This window comes from Nannospalax galili, unplaced genomic scaffold (genome assembly GCF_000622305.1).
Source record: "Nannospalax galili isolate Female #2095 unplaced genomic scaffold, S.galili_v1.0 scaffold1307, whole genome shotgun sequence".
Taxonomy (NCBI): Eukaryota; Metazoa; Chordata; class Mammalia; order Rodentia; family Spalacidae; genus Nannospalax; species Nannospalax galili.
The window spans coordinates 792,075-815,876 of NW_008357035.1; the positions used below are offsets into that span (position 1 = coordinate 792,075).

The 23,802-nt window shown below is 54.2% G+C and overlaps 1 protein-coding gene across 2 annotated transcripts in view; it reads left to right on the top strand.

Moving 5' to 3' along the window:
- The window catches only part of Ano1 (anoctamin 1), a 105,760-nt gene that overhangs the window by 79,066 nt on the left and 2,892 nt on the right, over window positions 1-23,802 (top strand). For both annotated transcript variants that reach the window (XM_017794834.2, XM_008854969.3), the window contains 6 exons: window positions 1,848-1,948; window positions 2,786-2,931; window positions 7,108-7,260; window positions 17,754-17,806; window positions 19,140-19,324; window positions 23,546-23,651. In XM_017794834.2, coding sequence (XP_017650323.1) covers window positions 1,848-1,948; window positions 2,786-2,931; window positions 7,108-7,260; window positions 17,754-17,806; window positions 19,140-19,324; window positions 23,546-23,651 — 744 coding nt within the window. The remainder of the gene's footprint in view (window positions 1-1,847; window positions 1,949-2,785; window positions 2,932-7,107; window positions 7,261-17,753; window positions 17,807-19,139; window positions 19,325-23,545; window positions 23,652-23,802) is intronic.

Here is a 23,802-nt window from a genome sequence, read left to right on the forward strand (position 1 = left end):
AGAGAGAGAGAGAGAGAAAGAAAGAAAGAAAGAAAGAAAGAAAGAAAGAAAGAAAGAAAGAAAGAAAGAAAGAAAGCTGGGTATGGTGATAAATACAGGTCTTCTGCACCTGAGTTTGACCCCCAGTACCCACATAAAACACCAGGCACGGAAGTGCATACCTGGGGCTCATCAGGTAATGCACTGGCTGGCCAGCAAGCCCCAGGGCTCATCCTGCCTCTGCCACTCCAGTGCTGGGATTACAAGCACGCACCACCACTCCAGTGCTGGGATTACAAACACACACCACCACTCCAGTGCTGGGATTACAAGCACACACCACCACTCCAGTGCTGGGATTACAAGCACACACCACCACCCCAGGCTTCTTCTGTTGGTGTTGGGGATGGAACTCACGTCCTCCTCTTTGCTGACTGAGCTGACTCCTCTGCCCCTTCCTTTTTTTAATTTTTTTTTTTTTTGAGACAAGGTGTAATATAGCCCAGGCTGACCTTGAACTTCTGTAGTTTAGGCTGACATTGAACTCCTGATCCTCCTGCCTCTACCTCCCCAGTGTCGAGATTAGAAGTCTGTAACCTGGCTCCTTAGTGACCTTTCTGTTTCACTCCAGCCTCGGCCTCTGTCCCCCTGGGCTGCATCTCCTCTGGGGCTCTGTGCTCTCCTCCTGAGGACACTGGTCAGTGGAGCAGGCACGCCCCTGGTAGCAGCACAGCCTCACCTACCTTAACTAGTCTATCAGCAAACGATTCCAAATAAGGAATCGTTCTCTCGGCTCCAGGAATGAAGACCTGAACAACATCCCCCCCACCCCGTCTGTGTGTGTGTGTGTGTGTGTGTGTGTGTGTGTGTGTGTGTGTATGGAGGCTAGACAAGGATATCAGGTGGCGTCCTCTGTCACTCTCTGCCTATTGCTTTGAGACAAGTTCTCTCCCTGAACCAAAAGCTTTGCTTCACCAAGCCAGGCTGGCCACAGAGGCTTCCGTGATCTACCTGTGCCTGCCCCCAATGCTGAGATAACAGACACACGCAGTCGTGCCTGGCTTTTCGAGTGAATGCTGATTCAGACTTGGAACCTTATGTTTACACAGCTCTTATGCTCTCATCAGCTCCCCAGGCCCAAATCTGTGTCTTTTAAGAGGATATGAGTTGGGGCTAGAGAGGTGGCTCAGCAGTTAAGAGCACCAGCTTCTCTTGCAGAGGACCCGGGTTCAGTTCCCAGCACCCACATGATAGCTAAATCATCCATAACTCCAGTTCCAGGAGATCCGATGCTCTTTTCTGGCCTCTGCAGACACTGCATGCACGTGATACACTTACATTCATGCAGACAAAACACTTGTACACATAAAAATAAATACAAACATTTTTATTTTATGTGTATGCGTGTATTGCCTGCGTGTAGGTAAGTGCACCTGTGTCGTGGAATACCCAAGGAGGTCAGAAGAGGCTGTCGGATTCCCTGGAACTGGAGTTATAGACAGTTGTTAGCTGCCGTGTGGGTGCTGGGATTCAAACCTGGGTCTTCTGCAAGAACAGCCAGTGTTAACCGCTGAGCCATCTCTCCAGTCCCACGAATAAATGTATTTTTTTGGGGGGGTTGGTCTTTTTGAGACAGGGTCTCCCTGTAGCCCCCGCTATCCTGGAACTCACTATGTAGACCAGGCTGGCCTTGAACTCACAGAGATCCACCTGCCTCTGCCTCCCGAGTGCTGGGATTAAAGGCGTGCGCCACCACACCAGCTTAAATAAATTTTTTAGAAGAGGGCTTTAGTCACTGCACAAGCTGGAGGTCAGCCTTGCACCCTGCCCAGGGCCCAGCTGGGTCTGATGCGCTCTCTGTCCCACAGTGTGCACCAGGCGGCTGCCTCATGGAGCTCTGCATCCAGCTGAGCATCATCATGCTGGGCAAGCAGTTGATCCAAAACAACCTCTTCGAAATCGGCATCCCGTGAGTGGCGCTGGCCGTGGGCCGGTGGGGATGGGGGCCCTCCGGTGGGCTGTTGCACGGTCTCGGTGACAGGTCAGGCAGGAGCCACCAGTAGGATGAGGAACAGTAGAAACAGGGCGGTGGAAAGGGGGGAAGATGGAGCAAAAGTCACCCCATTGTGGACAGGAGATGGGAGGACTCGCACCCTCGGAGCTGGCTGGGATTGAGGGTACCATCCCACTGCAGTCACCTGTGCGGGATCCCGGGTGGGCAGGTGCAGAACCAGGAGCTTATACCCCCCACCTTGCTCCTCAGAGGCGCAGGCTCCCTGGGGTCAGGATCTTAGGCCATAGCCTATGCTTCCTGTGTTTCTCCTGGGGCCTTCCATGGCCATAGGTGGCCGGATCTGAGTTCAGTTCCCAACACCACACGGTAGCTAACCGTCTATAACTCCAGTTCCAGGGGATTCAATGCCCTCTTCTGACCTCCAAGGGCCTTATGCTCCATGAGTGCCCTTACACACATGCAGGCATTACACTCATACACATAAAATATGAGCTCTCCCCACCTGTCAGGGTCGAAGGTGGGCAGACCAGAGGAAACTGCTCCCCTCAACAATGCATCCTAGCAGGGTGTGGTGGTGCATGCTTTTAATCCCAACACTCCAGAGACAGAGGAGGTGGATTTCTGTGAGCTCAAATTCAGCCTGGTCTATACGGTAAGTTCCAGGCCAGGCAGGGCTACACAGTGAGACCCAAAGCCAGTGGTTCGGGCACAGAGCAGACAAAAGCGTATCTCAGAGATACTGCGGGGTCCAGCCCCGCACTGGGGCACCTGCTGACACGGCACACCCTGCAGGAAGATGAAGAAGTTTATCCGCTACCTGAGGCTGCGCCGGCAGAGCCCCTCCGACCATGAGGAGTACGTGAAGAGGAAGCAGCGGTACGAGGTGGATTTCAACCTTGAGCCATTCGCCGGCCTCACGCCAGAGTACATGGAGATGAGTGAGTGTCCAGGGCCGACCTGGCGTGGCATAGGCCCTGGGTGCGGGCTGGGAAAAGATTCACGGAGCTGGCGTGGGAGCGCACGGCTGAGGCAGGAGGACATCTGTGAAATCGAGGCCAGCCTGGTCTCCATAGTGAGTTCCAGGCCAGCTGGGGAGACCCTGTCTCAAAAAGACAAAGAAAGAAAAAGAGGCGGGGGCTAGGGAGACCCTCAGTCCATAGAGTCCTTGCAGCCCAAGGGCTCAAGAGGCTGGAAAGATGACTCAGCAATTAAGAGCACCAGCTGATCTTGCAGAGGACCCGAGTTTGAGTCCCAGTACCCACATGGCGGCTAACAACCATCCATAACTCCAGTTCCAGGGGATTTGATGTCCTCTTCTGACCTCCAAGGGCATTGCATGACACAGATGCACTTACCTATATGCAGGCATTACACTCATACACATAAAATAAAAACAATAAATAAAATATAAAAAAGACATTTTAAAAAAACAAAACAAAAAGTTGGGCATGGTGCTGTATGCTTATAATCCGGGTTCGAGGAAGCAGGGACAAGAGGGTTCCTGAACCTGACCCATTTCCCCTCAAACTGCAGCCTACTTGGTGAGTTCCTGACCAATGTGAGACCCTGTGTTTAAAAAATACAGAGAGGCAAGCAGAGCTCTGTGAGGAGTTCCAGGCCAGCTGGGGCTACAGGGAGACCCTGTCTCAAAGAAAAAGGTGGAAGATTGACCTCTGGCCTCCACATACACTGGCACACATGTGCACTCACTCCTGCACACACACACACACACATATGAACATGTACACATGCACACACACACACACAAATGAAGTAGGCCACCAAGATCAGAAACAAAGAAGGGGCTGTCAGACTGGGGTGCCCCCAGCCGATCCTTGGGGGCCCTTATCCCTCTAGCAGCGTCCAGCAGAGAAGCAGGAAGAGACTGTAGGCTCTGCCACCTCTGACCTCACCTTCCATGCCCCAGGACAGGTAGCACCCTGTCACTGTCACAGGATGTGACCCATAGACCAAGCAATGCGTCCTTCGCCCTCCCCTCCCCCACCATGGCAGCCCCCAGCAGCAGAAATGCCACACCCACACCCCTTTAGACTCCTCCTTTGAGTCTACAAATCTTCTCTTTTTCCTGAGCCTTTGGGTGCCGGTCAGTTACCTGGGTACCGGGTGTCTCTGCACCGGAGATCGTGATGAGAGATGGCATGTAATGCTCAGAGATGGCCATAGGGAAACGGACAAGGCCAGGTGTGGCCTCTGTGAGCCTGGAGCCTCCCAGGCCCCCTGCTTTCCCAGTGTGCTGCAAACGTGTGCTTCTGTGAGGCCTGTCACCAGGACCTCTGCACTCATTCCATACTGAGATGCTGTCACTATCCCTCGGATACCTGCATGTCTCCCTCTCCCTTCCACCAGGACTCTGCTCAGGACTTCCCCAATAAGGGTCTTCCCCGGTCTCAGTGACTTAAAAGGGACAGTGCTCCCCGGTACCCCGTACCCAGGACCCCCTCCTCCCTTTGTTCGCAATTCGGTAGCCAGCCACTGCCATCAGTTACACCTCCTTTTCTGTCTGTGCTGGACTGACCTCTCTTCGTTACTGCGCCCTCCCCCTAGAGCAGACCCTGGTAAACAGCAGGAGCTCAATGCATGTTCACTGGATGCATAGATGAACACAGGCAGTCAGGAAGACTCAAGCACAGGGGGTTTTACACTGCAGAGCCCCCAGACACCATAGGTAGGACTCAAAAATGCTGTCTAAGGCCCACCCCAAGTCCTAGCAGGGAGAGTCTGTCCCAGGCTACATTTTCCATGGTTATGACAGGGCAGGCCTGGCATGTAGCCTCCAGCACTCAGCCTGGAGGGCAGCATAGAACAGGTGACCTTCAGGCTGCACGCAGCACACCGGTGGAGCCTCTGTCACTTCCCGGCCACTCTCCATGTTCACTCAAGTGGTCCCAAGCAGGTGGCCCCCAGCTGCCCTAATGCTTGGCAGGAAGTATCTCACCCCAAGATTCAGAAGAGACACACCTAGGGAACGGGGCAGCCATAACTTGTCTTTTTTCCTCCTGGTTAAAAAAGCCCCCAAGTTCCCCAGTCTCATCCCCCCCCCCCCCCCCGCCAGTGTTCAGCCCCAGGCAGCACCATCACTCAGAAGTAGGAAGTCCTGGGCTGGGGCTATAGCTCAAGTTGGTAGAGTGCTCACCTAGCATGCAGGAGGCCCTGGGTTCATTCTCCAGCACCACCTAAACCAGGCGTGGTGGAGCATGCCTATAGTCTTGGCCCATGGAAAGTGAGGCAGGAGGATCAGAAATTCAAGGTGAATTTGAGGCCACCCTGTCAACATGATTCCCTGAAATAAATAAATAAATAAATAAATAAATAATAAATAAACAAACAGACCATGTGAGCTAGGTGTGATGGCATACTTAAGAGACCTAGGCAAGTGCATCTCTGTGAGATCGAGGCCAGTCTGATCTACATAGCAAGTTCTAGGCCAACTGGGGCTACCAGGAAGCCTTGTCCGAAAAACAAATAAGCAAGCAAACAGACCAAAAATCATTAAGAAAACCCACCTGCAGAGACCCCCAGCCTGAGCCTCAGCGACCCCAGCCCACATACAGAGCCATGGTACACAGCTGTCCTGAGCCCCTAGTACCTCCAGAGATTAGCAGAGATGTCCCACCCAGTTAGCCACACATCAGGGTCAGTGGGAGGTCACCAAGACAGCTAGGAAACAAGGGTTCCCACAGCCTTCTGCCCTGCCCACCCTCATGGTAACAATGGCCACACTCAGGCAGCCGGGCACAGGACAACATTCCGCTTCCTTGTTTACCACCTGGCACGGAGTGCCCTTGAACTGGGTCCTGCCAGACAGCTCCTGGATATTTCCCGGCTCAAGTCCCTTCTGTGACCTCTTCCTGACCTGCTTATAGCCCCACACAGGCTGGTGGCAGCTTCCAGGGCTGAAGAAGCTCAGAGTTGGCTCCTTGCTGTGGTAACCAGCAAGTGGGAGCTGGTATGGCCACCCACTCCCCAAGGCCTGATGGAGAACAAAGGGACGGACTCCCAGATACAGTGATGGGAACTTCCTTGCTCCCGGGGAGCCTCTGGCGATGGGAGACCAGGGTCACAGCCAAAACTTTTCCCCTTGGGTACAGGGAGGGGGTGTGCCAGGCCCTGGGTGTGCTGGGATTTTCTAAAGGTCAGTGATTCTATAAGATCAGATCTATAGAGCTAAAAGCATAAAGGGTGAAGAAAGTCAAAACGCATTATAGACAAGTATAAAAATGACACAAGGGGCTGGAGAGGTGGCTCGGTCAGTAAAGTGAGGATCTGAGTCCAGCACCCCCAGCCCCGCTTAAAAAGCTGAGTTTGGTAATGCACATTCGTAATCACAACTCTGGAGAGTAGAGACAGGATGGCTTTCTGGACAGTCAGTCTAGACTAATCTGTGAGTCCCAAGTCCCGGAGAAAGGCCTCTATCTCAAAAAAAAAAAAAAAAAAAAAAAAAAAAAATGGGGCTGTGGGGCTGGAGAGATGGCCCAGCAGATAAGAGCACTGCTCAGGTTCGAATCCCAGCACCAAACAGTCAACACATAAAATAAAAATAAATTTTTAAAATTATTTCTTGGTCTTTTTTGAGACAGGGTCTCCCTCTAGCCCCAGCTGGCCTAGAACTCACTATGTCCATCAGGCTGGCCTCCAACTCACAGAGATCCGCGTGCCTCTGCCTCCCGAGTGCTGGGATTAAAGGTGTGTGCCACCATGCCTGGCTTAAACAGTTTTTTAATCTTTAAGGCACTTGAGGAATGACATCTGAGGTTCTGGCTTCCATGCACGTGCACACACACACACACACACACACGCACACGCGCACATACACACACGCACACAGAATCACACCAGGCATGTTGGCACACGCCTGTAATCACAGCACTTGGGAGGCTGAGACAGAAGGATTGTCCCAATTTTGAGACCAACCACGTCCAGTTTCCGTGACTGGGACTTTTGCCCGCAGCGCCTGGGCCTGAAGCTCGACCCCCATGGTGCTGGCCCTCTGAGAGGTCCATGCAGGTGGGCTCCTCCGAAGTGGGGTTCCCAGCCCCAGTATGAATCTTGCTGGGCGCAGGGTGGCAGGTGCTGACCGTATCACTCTCCCACAGTCATCCAGTTTGGCTTTGTCACCCTCTTCGTTGCGTCCTTTCCTCTGGCTCCGCTGTTTGCCCTGCTGAACAACATCATTGAAATTCGCCTGGATGCCAAAAAGTTCGTCACGGAGCTCCGGAGGCCAGTGGCCATCAGAGCCAAAGACATCGGTGAGTGAGCTGCCAGCCAGGTTCACAGCACGGGGGCAGCTGTTGCTCTGTGGGAGCCAGTGGGGTCCAGGGCAGGGATCCCCACAAGGGCTCTTACCTCCACCTTCCAGCGTGATGTGAGATCTCAAGGCTCGCTTGGTCCCCATCTCTAAAATACGTTGCCTACAGAGGACATTTGGGACCACTTTGTCAGTTGTCTCTCTCAGTCATCTACTGATCTAGAAGGTCTCCCAGATGTGTCCAACCTTTTGGTACCTTGGTATGATATTGTTACCCACAAAGAAATTGAAAAAAAAAAATCACATTTTAAGTAAGTTTGGGATTTTGTGTTGAGCCACTTTAAGAGCTATCCTGGGGTGTGTGCAGCCCTCAGGACAGGTGGACACACCTGGAGGGATGGATTTTTCCCACACTCATTCTCCAAACCCCACCCTGCAACATGGCGGCTAAGACCAGGGGCCGGCGGGATGGCTCAGCCTCTGAAGGTGCTTGCTGCCAAGTCTGACGACCTCAGTTTGATGTTCACAGTCCACATGGTAGAAGGACAGAACTGACTCCTGCAAGTTGTCCACTGTCCTCCACACACCCACCATAGATAGCACTCTGGCCATGTATACACACCAAAAAATAATTTTTTTAACCGGGCATGGTGGCGCATGCCTTTACTCCCAGCACTCGGGAGGCAGAGGCAGGCGGATCTCTGTGAGTTCAAGGCCAGCCTGGTCTCCATAGCGAATCCAGGCCAGCTAGGGCTACAGGGAGACCCTGTCTCAAAAAGACCAAAAAAAAATTAATTAATAATAATAATAATAATTTTTTAAAGAGAGAGACCAGAGCAGACTGTGACCCCAACTCCTCAGCAAACACCTCCTGTGTTGCACAGCAACTAATCACTTAGTGTTCACAAAAAAGAGGGAAATAGCCTTCTGTGGCCAAGGAAAAGCTGTCATGTTCTTAGGTGACTTTCCCACCAGGGTCAAGGCTAGGAGGAAACTCAGCATGGGGCTGGCTGTGAACCCTAAGTCTCCTGGGAGTATGTCGTGCATGGAGACCAGGGTGTTGAGACACACAGCACCGCAGCATTCCTTGGTGTCAGAGGAGGGGTGTGCTTCCTCCTGGTAGCTGGTGTCCTATCATCCGAGGCAACTGAGAAGACACCATGTGTACAGGAGGAGTAGGGGACGTGGAAACCCGAGTGAGCAGAGCTCCAGGTGCCATTCAAGTCAACAAGGACAATCCTAAAGTTTGACCTGCTGTTCAGAGTAAAATCCCTCAATGTGGCCTCCTCCTGACCAGTCTTAGAGGAACATCTCTGTGCTCGAGTCACATGAGGGATGCTCTTGGTCACCTGCCCAAACGGTTTGGGATTGCCCAAACAGTGATGGGAAATCTTTGGGTTGGGTTCTGTAACCTGGACAGGAGTTTGAAAGACCATTGGGAAGCAATATCGGTCCTCGAAGGACCCCCCGAGCCCTAGGTGTCAGGGTCACTCTTAGTGAGGATCTTTGGATTGTGCCGTCTGACCCTCAGATCACACCATCCATTCTATTCTCTGTCCTGCCATTGTTAGTGGCTCTGCCAGCTGGTGTCCTTGGGCCATCCCTTAGTCTCTGGTGGCAAGGCCAGGGCCCAGCCAGGGGCGGCCGCATCCTCTATCCTCCACCTGCCTCGAGATAAGGTAGATCCAGCTTCTCTAACACATTGCTATCTTTCACTTTACACTGAGTCAGGTGAAATTACATGGTCTGGGTCAAACACCATCAAATATGGTTAACTTCATTCAACTGGTTCTATAACCTCACATCTGTGCTGTGAGGTCTGTAGAGAGACACCCCCCCCACACACACACACACACCTAGCTTTGAAAAGAGCCTGGAAATACAGGTACAGGGTGAGGAGGGGGTTGGAAGCAGGGCTCAAGTGTGAAGTCCCCTCCACCTCATGCTTGGATGCTATCGCTTCCCAACATCACCTCCTCCCACCCAGGTGACTCAGACAATGAAACCAGAGAAACCCAAGTAGACTACCCTGGGACCTTCTGCCTACAGACTTAGAGGCTTTGAAAGCCAGCCAGGTGTGGTAAATACATACCTTTAATCCCAGCACTTGGGAGGCAGAGGCAGGCAGATTTCTGTGAGTTTGAGACCATTGTGGTCTACACAGTGAAGCCCTGTCTCAATCCACTCCCCAAAGCTTTGAAAGTCCTCACACAAACTAACCTGCTCAGCCCCCACGTCCCTGATTTTGCTCCATTGAGCTCTTGGGGTAGGTCACACCCTGATACAGCCAGCCAGGCTGGTGACCTCAGAGCTGCAAAAGCCATTCAGGAGCCCTTGGCTTGCTAAAGTGCTGGGTCAGAGGTTAGAACACACATCTGGGAAAAGTCGCAGCTTTGGGGTCCAAAGAAGTGACACCCCCAGTCTTAGTGAAGCCAAATCTAGGTGTTTTACATTTTGCACTCAAAAATGTGTTAGCCAACCCTCCCCAGCCCTGGCTGAATGGGGAAAAAGCCTGGCTGTGTCTGGGCCGCAGAACTTGGAGCTGCACCCCCACCCCCATCTGTTCATTGGCACCCCACACTCTGCTCTAAGTCCAGCACAGATGTGTCCCACAAGAACGTTCTACCTGTTGAGCCCTGGGAGGAAGCTAGGGCGCACCTCCATCCCAGTGCCCAGAGGACTGGAGCCTCAGCCTTCTCCGAGAACAGAGTCCACTTGGCAAACCCCACACCGAACACTGGAGGAGACCCCACCACTCTGCTCTAAGTCCAGCACAGATGTGTCCCACAAGAACGTTCTACCTGTTGAGCCCTGGGAGGAAGCTAGGGCGCACCTCCATCCCAGTGCCCAGAGGACTGGAGCCTCAGCCTTCTCCGAGAACAGAGTCCACTTGGCAAACCCCACACCGAACACTGGAGGAGACCCCATACACACTGAACACTGGAGGAGACCCCACACCGAACACTGGAGGAGACCCCACACTGAACACTGGAGGAGACCCCACACCGAACACTGGAGGAGACCCCACACTGAACACTGGAGGAGACTCCCACCCCGAACACTGGAGGAGACCCCACACCGAACACTGGAGGAGACCCCACACTGAACACTGGAGGAGACTCCCACCCCGAACACTGGAGGAGACCCCACACACACTGAACACTGGAGGAGACCCCACACACACCGAACACTGGAGGAGACCCCACACTGAACACTGGAGGAGACTCCCACCCCGAACACTGGAGGAGACCCCACACACACTGAACACTGGAGGAGACCCCACACACACCGAACACTGGAGGAGACCCCACACTGAACACTGGAGGAGACTCCCACCCCGAACACTGGAGGAGACCCCACACACACTGAACACTGGAGGAGACCCCACACACACCGAACACTGGAGGAGACCCCACACTGAACACTGGAGGAGACTCCCACCCCGAACACTGGAGGAGACCCCACACACACTGAACACTGGAGGAGACCCCACACACACCGAACACTGGAGGAGACCCCACACCGAACACTGGAGGAGACCCCACACTGAACACTGGAGGAGACTCCCACCCCGAACACTGGAGGAGACCCCACACACACTGAACACTGGAGGAGACCCCACACACACCGAACACTGGAGGAGACCCCACACTGAACACTGGAGGAGACTCCCACCCCGAACACTGGAGGAGACCCCACACACACTGAACACTGGAGGAGACCCCACACACACCGAACACTGGAGGAGACCCCACACTGAACACTGGAGGAGACTCCCACCCCGAACACTGGAGGAGACCCCACACACACTGAACACTGGAGGAGACCCCACACACACCGAACACTGGAGGAGACCCCACACTGAACACTGGAGGAGACTCCCACCCCGAACACTGGAGGAGACCCCACACACACTGAACACTGGAGGAGACCCCACACACACCGAACACTGGAGGAGACCCCACACCGAACACTGGAGGAGACCCCACACTGAACACTGGAGGAGACTCCCACCCCGAACACTGGAGGAGACCCCACACACACTGAACACTGGAGGAGACCCCACACACACCGAACACTGGAGGAGACCCCACACTGAACACTGGAGGAGACTCCCACCCCGAACACTGGAGGAGACCCCACACACACTGAACACTGGAGGAGACCCCACACACACCGAACACTGGAGGAGACCCCACACTGAACACTGGAGGAGACTCCCACCCCGAACACTGGAGGAGACCCCACACACACTGAACACTGGAGGAGACCCCACACACACCGAACACTGGAGGAGACCCCACACTGAACACTGGAGGAGACTCCCACCCCGAACACTGGAGGAGACCCCACACACACTGAACACTGGAGGAGACCCCACACACACCGAACACTGGAGGAGACCCCACACCGAACACTGGAGGAGACCCCACACTGAACACTGGAGGAGACTCCCACCCCGAACACTGGAGGAGACCCCACACACACTGAACACTGGAGGAGACCCCACACACACCGAACACTGGAGGAGACCCCACACTGAACACTGGAGGAGACTCCCACCCCGAACACTGGAGGAGACCCCACACACACTGAACACTGGAGGAGACCCCACACACACCGAACACTGGAGGAGACCCCACACTGAACACTGGAGGAGACTCCCACCCCGAACACTGGAGGAGACCCCACACACACTGAACACTGGAGGAGACCCCACACACACCGAACACTGGAGGAGACCCCACACTGAACACTGGAGGAGACTCCCACCCCGAACACTGGAGGAGACCCCACACACACTGAACACTGGAGGAGACCCCACACACACCGAACACTGGAGGAGACCCCACACCGAACACTGGAGGAGACCCCACACTGAACACTGGAGGAGACTCCCACCCCGAACACTGGAGGAGACCCCACACACACTGAACACTGGAGGAGACCCCACACACACCGAACACTGGAGGAGACCCCACACTGAACACTGGAGGAGACTCCCACCCCGAACACTGGAGGAGACCCCACACACACTGAACACTGGAGGAGACCCCACACACACCGAACACTGGAGGAGACCCCACACTGAACACTGGAGGAGACTCCCACCCCGAACACTGGAGGAGACCCCACACACACTGAACACTGGAGGAGACCCCACACACACCGAACACTGGAGGAGACCCCACACTGAACACTGGAGGAGACTCCCACCCCGAACACTGGAGGAGACCCCACACACACTGAACACTGGAGGAGACCCCACACACACCGAACACTGGAGGAGACCCCACACCGAACACTGGAGGAGACCCCACACTGAACACTGGAGGAGACTCCCACCCCGAACACTGGAGGAGACCCCACACACACTGAACACTGGAGGAGACCCCACACACACCGAACACTGGAGGAGACCCCACACTGAACACTGGAGGAGACTCCCACCCCGAACACTGGAGGAGACCCCACACACACTGAACACTGGAGGAGACCCCACACACACCGAACACTGGAGGAGACCCCACACTGAACACTGGAGGAGACTCCCACCCCGAACACTGGAGGAGACCCCACACACACTGAACACTGGAGGAGACCCCACACACACCGAACACTGGAGGAGACCCCACACTGAACACTGGAGGAGACTCCCACCCCGAACACTGGAGGAGACCCCACACACACTGAACACTGGAGGAGACCCCACACACACCGAACACTGGAGGAGACCCCACACCGAACACTGGAGGAGACCCCACACTGAACACTGGAGGAGACTCCCACCCCGAACACTGGAGGAGACCCCACACACACTGAACACTGGAGGAGACCCCACACACACCGAACACTGGAGGAGACCCCACACTGAACACTGGAGGAGACTCCCACCCCGAACACTGGAGGAGACCCCACACACACTGAACACTGGAGGAGACCCCACACACACCGAACACTGGAGGAGACCCCACACTGAACACTGGAGGAGACTCCCACCCCGAACACTGGAGGAGACCCCACACACACTGAACACTGGAGGAGACCCCACACACACCGAACACTGGAGGAGACCCCACACTGAACACTGGAGGAGACTCCCACCCCGAACACTGGAGGAGACCCCACACACACTGAACACTGGAGGAGACCCCACACACACCGAACACTGGAGGAGACCCCACACCGAACACTGGAGGAGACCCCACACTGAACACTGGAGGAGACTCCCACCCCGAACACTGGAGGAGACCCCACACACACTGAACACTGGAGGAGACCCCACACACACCGAACACTGGAGGAGACCCCACACTGAACACTGGAGGAGACTCCCACCCCGAACACTGGAGGAGACCCCACACACACTGAACACTGGAGGAGACCCCACACACACCGAACACTGGAGGAGACCCCACACTGAACACTGGAGGAGACTCCCACCCCGAACACTGGAGGAGACCCCACACACACTGAACACTGGAGGAGACCCCACACACACCGAACACTGGAGGAGACCCCACACTGAACACTGGAGGAGACTCCCACCCCGAACACTGGAGGAGACCCCACACACACTGAACACTGGAGGAGACCCCACACACACCGAACACTGGAGGAGACCCCACACCGAACACTGGAGGAGACCCCACACTGAACACTGGAGGAGACTCCCACCCCGAACACTGGAGGAGACCCCACACACACTGAACACTGGAGGAGACCCCACACACACCGAACACTGGAGGAGACCCCACACTGAACACTGGAGGAGACTCCCACCCCGAACACTGGAGGAGACCCCACACACACTGAACACTGGAGGAGACCCCACACACACCGCGAACACTGGAGGCCCAACGGGGACTGCTCCCAGGCGGTTCTTAGAAACCCTGGGGTCCCTACCCTGTGACAAGAAAGGAGGAAAAGCATGTGGCCGCGGGCCCCAGCCCACAAAGGCCGGGGTCAAGCCGCCAGTGGGCATGTCGTGGCTTCCGTGACTTTGCTCCCAACGGGGACTGCTCCCAGGCGGTTCTTAGAAACCCTGGGGTCCCTACCCTGTGACAAGAAAGGAGGAAAAGCATGTGGCCGCGGGCCCCAGCCCACAAAGGCCGGGGTCAAGCCGCCAGTGGGCATGTCGTGGCTTCCGTGACTTTGCTTCTGGACGGAGGCCGGCCAGCCCCAGATGCAGTGGCCTCCCGGCTGTGCCCCTCCCCACGGGGCTCCCCAGAGCGTCCTCGGAGCCCTCGCTGCAGGCGCCTTGCTTTTTCCCAGGTCTTATGGATGAGCGGCTGCTTCCTGGTTCCTGCCCAGCTGGTTAGAGGCGTGATCTGCCTTTCACAGGCTTGTTTGAGGCCTCCCAAGCTGCGACCTTTAGCTCAAAGGGCTTTTGTCTTCCTCCTCTGATCCATGCAGAGCCTCTGGGCCAGTGTCCCGGCCCCGCAGTGCCTCTGGCCTGCACCCCCACGGGCCCTGTGCTCTGGAGCGTAGGAGCCTGATGACCCACCATGGCTTCGAAGGAAGTCTCTGCCGGGACCCACACGCTGTGTGCGGGGGACCCCAGCCCCAGTTGCCGGTGCTGAGTGCTAACTTCCTACTCTAGAGCTTATCTGCCTCAGCCATGTGCTGTGCGTGGACAGTGCAAGTGAACATGCCACGTCCTCATGGGGCACCGGGTACATTTCCTTGTCACTATTAGAAATGGGACTTAAAGCCCTTCTGGGAGGAGGGGGAGGGGGAGGGGGACGGGGAGGAGGAGAAGGAATTACCCCGGCTTGGTGGTGCACATCTTTAATCCCAGCACTAGGAAGCCGGAGACAGGCAGATCTCTATGAGTTCAAGACTAGCCTGGTCTACATAGTGAATTCCAGACCAGCCGGGGCTACAGGAAGATCCTGTGTCAAGAAGGAGGAGGAAAAGGAGGAGGAGGAGAGCCATAAGCAGTAGCACAAACCTATAATCCCCATACCCAGGAAAGAGATGCAAAGAAAAGGATCAGGAGTTCAAGGTCAGCCTGGGCTACATCCTGAGTTCAGGGCCAGCCAGGTCTCCAAGAAGCCCTGTCTCCAAAAAGATAAAATCAAATAAAAAGTAAACTTGAAGATGAATTTTGCCAGTCACGATGGCAAATGTCAGTCAACAAATGCCAAAGAAAATGAGACAGAAAGATCACAAGTTCAAGGCCAGCCTGGGCTATGCCTTTGCTTCTCTGGGGCTTGGGCTCTGTTGGCGGAGGACTTACCTAGCGAGCGCAAAACCCTGGTATCCATCATCAGCACTGCATAAACCAGACATGGTGGGGCACGCCTGTCATCCCAGCAGGTAGGAAGTGGAGTTCAGTCATCTTCAGCTGCATAGTGAGTTTGAAACCAGCCTGGACTACATGATCCTTGTCTCAAAACAAGAAAGAAAAGAAAGGAAAATGCAATAAAATAAGACAGAGGGCTCCAAGATGGCAGCAAAGACAGTCTGTATGTAGGGACCTGGTGTGGTCAGCCGGCCTGCCAAAGACAACACCGTTAGGCACCGCGACTATTGCCGTGGGGTCTGGACCAGCATTCGGGATCTCTCTAAAGCAGCTAGTCTTTTGAGAGTGGGTTCTCTCCTTCCACTGTTCCAGGGATGGAACTCAGTTATCAGGCCTGCGGGGCAAGTGCTTTTTATCTGCTGAGTCATTTCGCCAGCCCCAACGTTTTTCATGAGTCCAAGTCTAACGGGACCATCATGCAGTAGGTTACCTCTTCACCCCCTCTGTTCTGGCTTCATCTGAGAAGGCTTTCCATATATATAACTTTATGTGCATAAGGGTTTTGCCTACATATATGTAAGTGCACCACATGCATGCAATTATCCACAGAAACCAGAAGAGGGCATCAGATCCTGGAACTGGAGTTACAGATGGTTGTTAGCCACCACATGGGTGCTGGGAATTGAACCCAAGTCCTCTGCAAGAGTAGCCAGCACTCTTAACCCCCTGAGACTTTCTACACTACCATAGCAAGTCAACAAACATTTACCCAATGAGTAAGCACAGCGAGGCCCTGGAAATACAAGATGTACAGTCCTCGACCTGCCCAGAAGTTCTGAGTCTATAGAAGGGTTCTTAGTCCCAACACACACCAGGAGACACCAGGCATGAATGACTGAAGTATATTCACTATGACACTAGTAAGGTACACTCTTCTCTCTGGCTCCCTCATGTGCATAGGCTTTCAACATGCAGGGCCCATTGTCCGCCCACCATCCCTGCTATCGGGAAACTAGACAGAACCCCCACCATGTGGGCAGCACCAGGTGAGGTGTGTGAATGTCTCATCTCAGGTCAGGCCATCACCCCCAGGGAGGCAGATGGCTCTCTGCCAGACTGCCCATACAATGGCAGAGATCTCGAGGACAGAGACTGTTGTATCTGGGAACTGCTGCTGGCTAGGGCAGAAGGATGTACCTAACACCATGAACCTTCCCATGGTACCCAGCTTCTGTGATGCCCAGGACTGATCTGCTGGCCTCGTGGACCACCAGTGTACACCTCATTTTTGAAGGCTAGGAGGCTCCCTTGCTGGAGGGGAACAGCTTTTGGTGCATTCTGTCAACTACAACTGGGTGAAAACGCCAGCCAGTGTTTCCAAGGACAACTGGGGCACTGTCTCCCCGGGTGACTTCTGAGAAAGGCTGGTCACCCCATCACAGACCTGGCTTAGAGCTGGGAGCCAGATACGAATGATGAACACACTCCTGGTCTGATGGAGTGAAGTTAGGGACTGGGTTCTGCAGCACACAGGGCCCCAGACACACATCCTGACTCATGGGGTACAGCTAGGGGCTTGGATGCACACACAGCCCCATAGAGTACAATTAGAGACGGTGCCCTTGACATGCATCCATCCTGATGGGGTGAGGTTGGGAGCCTGCGTTAAAGGGAACCCCCTGTGGGAATCTCTCCCAGAGGCCCTGACAAGCACCTGGCCTCCTTCCTGGACTTCGCTGCTGTTACCAGCAGGAGACGGATGAGGAGCAAGGGTCTGCCACACCTGGTATAAGCCTTCTGCCAATCAGAGATTCGGGGTAGTGAGTTGGCAAAGGCTGTGTCTAGAGGGGAACCATTTGTTCAGAAGCCACCCGGGGGTCCTTCCCAGGGTAATGTCGTCTCACCAGATAGGAGCTCAGCCCCAACCACAGCTTTCTGACACCAGGGACAAATCGAGTCACTGACGACTCCTGCACCCAGTGCCTCCAGACAGGCTCACAGGGAGGGTCTGGGGCCACTAGGGACCAGGCCATCCAAGTGTTTGTTTCAGGAGCTTTGATGCTCACAAATAACCACTAAGCTGACAGAAACACAGTGCAGCCATGGACCCTAGCCTTCCCTGGGCTCCCTGCTGTCCTCAGCTATGTCCCATTGCCGGGGTCGGTGGGGAGGGGGAGCCCCTCCAGCCACCTGTGAGGTGGGGCCAGCCTGGGTGCCTGACTACAACCTGTGTGCTTCTCCCCCAGGCATCTGGTACAACATCCTCAGAGGTGTGGGAAAGCTCGCTGTCATCATTAATGTAAGTGACAAGTGACGGGAGGGAGTGAAAGGCCTGGCTGAGTGGTGGGGCCACTGGGGTGTCTCTCTTTAGAAAAGCCCTCGGAGACTAGGGCTGTGGCCCAGTTGGCCCTGCCTCACATGCACGAGGCCCTGGGTTTGATCCCCAGTACCACATAAATCAGGCATGGGGGCACATGCCTGTCATCCCAGCACTCAGGAGGTAGAAGCAGGACAATCAGTAATTCTGGGTTATCCTCAGCTGCACAGAGTTCAAGGCCTGCCTGGGCTACACGATTCAGTCTCAAAAAAAAAAAAAAAAACTGGAACACAGTGGAAGGGAAAGACTGTTCGGTACCCCAGCTCCATCTAGGCCAGTATCTTCTTCCTACCTCCCTCCCCAGCCATGACTGTGTCTTTCCAACACACGCTAGTCTCAGGTCAAGAGTGGCACAGACCTCTGCCACATGGGTGACCCCACACACACAGGCTTCACTGTGGTTTGACCAGCTCCCCATCCCCTGTGGCTTTGGCTCTATGAAGATATCCCTGCTGATGAGTCAAAGCCCAAGGCTGGCTCAGAGGCACGTGAGCCCCAGGCAGTCCTAAAACATCCACAGCACTACAGCCCCGCCACCCTCGGGCCCTCTGCCCCCTGGCTGAGCCAAACACACTCTGATACGTTCTTGCACATAGGGAGCAGGAGTCATTCCCAGAGCAAACAGTCACAGGCTCAGGGTACAGCCTGCATGAAGCCGGGTGGCGCAGGGCATCTTACGAGGACAACAGTGACAATGTTAGGGGCTCCCAGTGCTGCTTCTAGAATGATCTAGACCCTCTATACTCTGCCACATATGAAGCCATTGGCCTGCCCACAGCCGGTGGAGGCATGGTCTGGCAAGCCCCATGTTGCCAGTGAGATAGCTGTGGTACAGAGATGGTGGGTGAAGTCCCCAGGGCCACACAGCCAGACAGTCCAGAGGATGTTAGGCTTCAGGTCCCTGCACGAAGTCACTGCAGCCTGTTCTTAGGAAGACATAGGCCAGAACTTTACAGTTTACAGATCCCTTCTCCAGGCTCTCCAACTTCTCCAGCAAGCCCAAGGGGTCGAGCCACAGTAGACACGGTCAGCCTGTTTAACAATATGGGCCTAGAGAGCCACACAGCCTGTGGCAGGCAGCCCAGTGTCCCTGACTTGCTCATGTCATCTCTCCTTCAAAACATTACCCCAAGCCCCCAGGGCTCCTCTAAGCTATAGAGGGGTGAGAGGGGAGCACCCTGACCCTTTGATCATCCATGTGGCCGCCCCGCACCACCCCAACCAGGCTTGGAACTCATCTGCTCCTTCCTGGCAGGCGTTCGTGATCTCCTTCACGTCTGACTTCATCCCGCGCCTGGTCTACCTCTACATGTACAGTCAGAATGGGACCATGCATGGTTTTGTTAACCACACACTGTCCTCCTTCAATGTCAGCGACTTTCAGAACGGCACGGCACCCAACGACCCACTGGACCTGGGCTACGAGGTTCAGATCTGCAGGTACGGCCTTGAGGTCCTACTTGGGGAAATGCCCTTGTAGGGAGTTCTGGGGGAGGCTGAGCTAGACCAGGGATCTTCAGGGGTGATTCAAGAGCGTTTAAACTGGCTTCAAGAGGTGGTGCATGACTGTGACCCCACAGTGAGTTTGCTGTGAGTTTGGGGCCAGTCTAGGCTACTGGAGCCCCTGTCTCAGCAACAACAAAAGCCAAGTGTGGTGGCACACACCTGTCATCCCAGCACTTGGGAAGTGGAGACAGAGGGTCAGAAGTTCAAGGTCATAGTGAGTCTCAGACTAGCCTGGGCTAGGTGAGACCTTGTCTCAAAAAAAAAAAAATAAACCCACAGCATAACAACAAAAATATTTGTGTGTGTGCGTGTATGTGTGTGTGTGTTTGAAAATGTGTGTGTGTGTTTGAAAATGTGTGTGTGTGTGTGTGTGTGAAAGAGAGAGAGAGAGAGAGAGAGAGAGATGCATGGTAGCCCATACCTATAATTCTAGCATTCAAAAGACTGGGGCAAGTCTGGGGTACATGAGATCCTGACTTTATTTTTTTTAATCTTTATTTTCATTTTATGTATTTGAATGTTTTAACTGCATGTAAATACACTCTGTGTGTACAATGCCCACAGAGGCCAGAAGAGGGCACTGACCCTCTGGAACTGGAGTTAAGGACCGTTGTTAACCACCATGTAGGTGCTGGGAACCAAACCCCAGTCCTCTGTAAGAGCAACCAGTGCTCTTAACCACTGAGCCAGGTCTCCAGCCCTGAGAACCTATCTTTTTTTATTATTTGTTTAGTTTTTTTTGGTTTGCTTTTTGAGACAGGGTCTCCCTGTAGCCCCAGCTGGCCTGGAACTCGATATGTAGACCAGGCTGGGCTTGAACTCACAGAGATCCACCAGCCTCTGTCTCCCTAGAATTAAAGGCGTGAACTGCCCCCCCAACTCAAGATCCTGTTTTTAAATATAAATAAATAAATAAGTAAATAAATAAATAAATAAAATGTGGTGGTCTGGGAGGGAGGGGTAGAGAGCTTATTACTGTCCCTGGAGTTCCTGTTTTGCTGTGAAAATCAACAGAACACTGTAGCTGGTGCAGTCTAGATGCAGTGTGTCCCTGAAGATTCATGCCTTGAAGGCTCAGCCCTCAGTAGGGAGGCACTCAGTAGGGCAGCACCTTTCAAAGGCAGGTTCTCACTGATTAGATCCTTGGGGGCTTTGCCCTGGGAAGGGAATGATGTCTATTGTTCCTGTGAGAGTAAGAAAGCAAAACTGGACAGGCAGGGTGGGTACACCTGACAGCCCAGCACTGAAGGAGGCAGAGGCCAGAGGACCAGGCGTTCAAGGTCGTATTGAGTTTGAGGCCAGCCTGGGCTACACCAGACCCTGTCTCAAAAAAAAAAAAAATTGTTTTTAATTTCACAAGTAGGGCGTGGTGGTGGACACCTTTAGTCCAAGCCAGCACTCGGGAATCAGAGGCAGGCAGATCTCTGAAATCAAAGCCAGCCTGGTCTGCATAGTGAGACATAGTGAATTCTAGGCCAGTCAGTGCTACATACCAAGACCTTGTCTCAAAAAAGAAAGAAAGGAAAGTTCAAGTGACTTAAGGCTACCACGAGGGGAGCGAGGGGCATGGACACTGTGTCCTGTGTGTTCTGTGTTGGGGTGACAACAGCCAACAGCTACCCTGAAACTGTGTTCCGCTGGTGTCAGGGAGACAGAGATAGAGCCTAGGAGGGGAGGTTAGTGAGACAGAACACAGCCCAACACAACGCCATGTTTAAAAAGTCCACTCCCAGCACGCACCACTGCATAGAAGTTTCCTGGCCCCGACAGCCCCTCCCAACTTGAAAACACGCCCCCCCATTAGAAGCATGGAGCGTCCACTCAACACAGCTCCACAGCACTGCAGCCCACCAGCTGTTTCCTCAGGGTGGAGCCACGGGTTGGCTCTGCGCTCTACGGGCACCAGCTACATCGATCACTCCAGGGAAAGGCGTTGACTCCCCCTGGGGAAAGGACTTCTGCGCTAGGGAGTGAAGTGGAGGGGGGACAGGCGCTCCATCCTTGTTACCATAGTGCCAGGGTGCACAGCTCAGGGAATTGCCTAGAAGTCCAACCTCCTGTCCCACAGACTGAATGAGACAGGTTGGCATAATTGACACTACCCCACCTAGGACACTATGGGTTTTTTCCACAAGCCACTAGAATTCAAATTTAGAAGAAGAATTACTAAGAGAGAAAAAGGAAGGGAAATAGCTCCTGGTTTTCAGCAGATTCCCAGCAGAGTAAGAGACAGCAGGTGTGGAGGGATGTGGGCCAGGTGGGCCCGGGGGCAGAGCAGGGGAATGGATCCCAGCCAGAGCATTAGGGTCTCCAGTCAAGAACACAGGGTCAAGGGTGTTTTATTTGACCCTCAAGGCAGTGGTCCCCAACTCCAGTGCCAGCCAAACTTCCCACCACCTGGGCCACAGTCCTGTACCGGAGTCACCTTGAACTGCCCACCCACACCAGCCACACCCACCACAGCTGGAGCCCAGCCTGAGGTGTGGTAGAGGTAGCCACAGCTGAGACCTGGCATCACCACAGGCTCCTGGTTATTCCTGAGCTAAAGCTGACGTGGTCCCAGCCACCCTGAGAGACCACATCCTCTTCTTCCCACAAGAGCTGGAGGGCTGATCGTCAGAGCTAAGCCAGGGAAGAAAAAGAATCTTCTAGAGGGCAGCATGCATGATGGGAGGCGATGACTGGACGTGCAGGAGTTTGCCTGTGTCGGGGACTTAGAAGGAAAGGGGGGGGGCAGGCACAAGCAGCTTCCTCAGCCGCTGCACAGGCTGTTTGTTCGTGTCAGAAAGCAGCTTATGCAATTCTGCTCACACCTGGCAATGTCGCAGGTATTCCCAGCCAGTCCTGTCTGGGGAGTTGGCAGCTTCACGGCAAACAGGCCCTAGAGACTCCATCCAACTCTCCCCATGAGCAAGAGACACCACCTGCAACATTCCCTGCAGCATCAGCCACCCCCCATGGTCCAGTGCTCAGAAGTTGCTCAATAAATGCTTAATGACATAAGCAAGTGAGGAAGCACCCAGAGACGGCAAGCAAGCGTCAGGAACACACAGCATCGTGGGCTGAGCACCAGGGTTGTGCCTCTAGGTCCAGCTGCCCTCTCCTGGATCTGCTTGCAGGACTTTGGCTTTTAGTAACCAGCCTAGGACGTGCCAGCTCCTGAGTACCAGAGACCCCGCCCCTGGCTTTGGGAATTGTATCATATTAGTTACGTGTCTTCTTGCTGTGGCAAAATACCTGACTAGAAGCAACTGAAGGGAGAAAGGGTTTATTTGGGATCATGGTTTAAGTGGCAGGAGCGTGAGGCGGCTGGTCACGCTGCACCCACATGGCGGCAGGAGCGTGAGGCGACTGGTCACATCGCATCCACGGTCAGGAAGCAGAGCGATGGGTGCTGACGCGCGACTCGCTGTCTCCATTTTTATTCATATCAGGGCGCCATGGAATGCGTGTGGAGGTCAGAGGACCACTTTTGAGAGTCTGTTTTCTCCTTCCGCCTTGTGAGTCCTGGGAATCCAACTCAGGTCATGATCCTTGGCAGGGTCCTTACCCACTGAGCCATCTCACCAGCCCTCCATGGTGACTCTAAATCTAGTTAACAATCAAGATTAACCATCTAACTCCATGTTTTGTTAATGTGACACCCAAACATATCACTTTAAATTTTTTATTTATTTATTTTTATGTGTCCGAGTGTTACACCTGCAGGTAATGTGTTGTGCAGTACCCCCAGAACCAGAAGACGGTTTGGATCCCCTAGAATTGGAATTATTGACAGTTAGCCCTTGTGGATGCTGGGAATCGAACCAGGGTCCTCTGTAAGAGCAGCCAGTGCTCTTAACCCCTGAGCCATCTCTCCAGCCCAAACACACATCACTTTAAATCAGAACATCACACCCCTGACCCTAAATTTCCATATACATCTCATGAAGCAAAATGTGTCTAGTCTTCATCTATGAGTTCACAGAGTCTCAACATTTTCAACACTGTTCAAAAGCTCCTGGACCCTGACCACCCCATTCAGTGTAGAGAGCCTGTCCAGACCAGGAGCAGGCCACCACTGCAGCCAGCCACAGAGCCTGGTTTAGGCCCTAAAGCTTCTCCCCAGAGCCCAAGCGCTACTTGATCTGCCCTTCAATCCCATGTCTTTTGCAGGTACAAAGATTACCGTGAGCCCCCATGGTCAGAACATAAGTATGACATCTCCAAGGACTTCTGGGCTGTCCTGGCTGCCCGTCTGGCATTTGTCATCGTCTTCCAGGTATATGTGTATTGGGGGTGAGGTGTCTGTCTCCAGAAGTTGGAGGGGGGCGCTCAAGAGAACCTCATGGAAAAAGCAGGGAAGGGGGGCTGGAGAGGTGGCTCAGCAGCTAAGAGCACTGACTACTCTTGCAGAGGACCTGGGCTCAGTC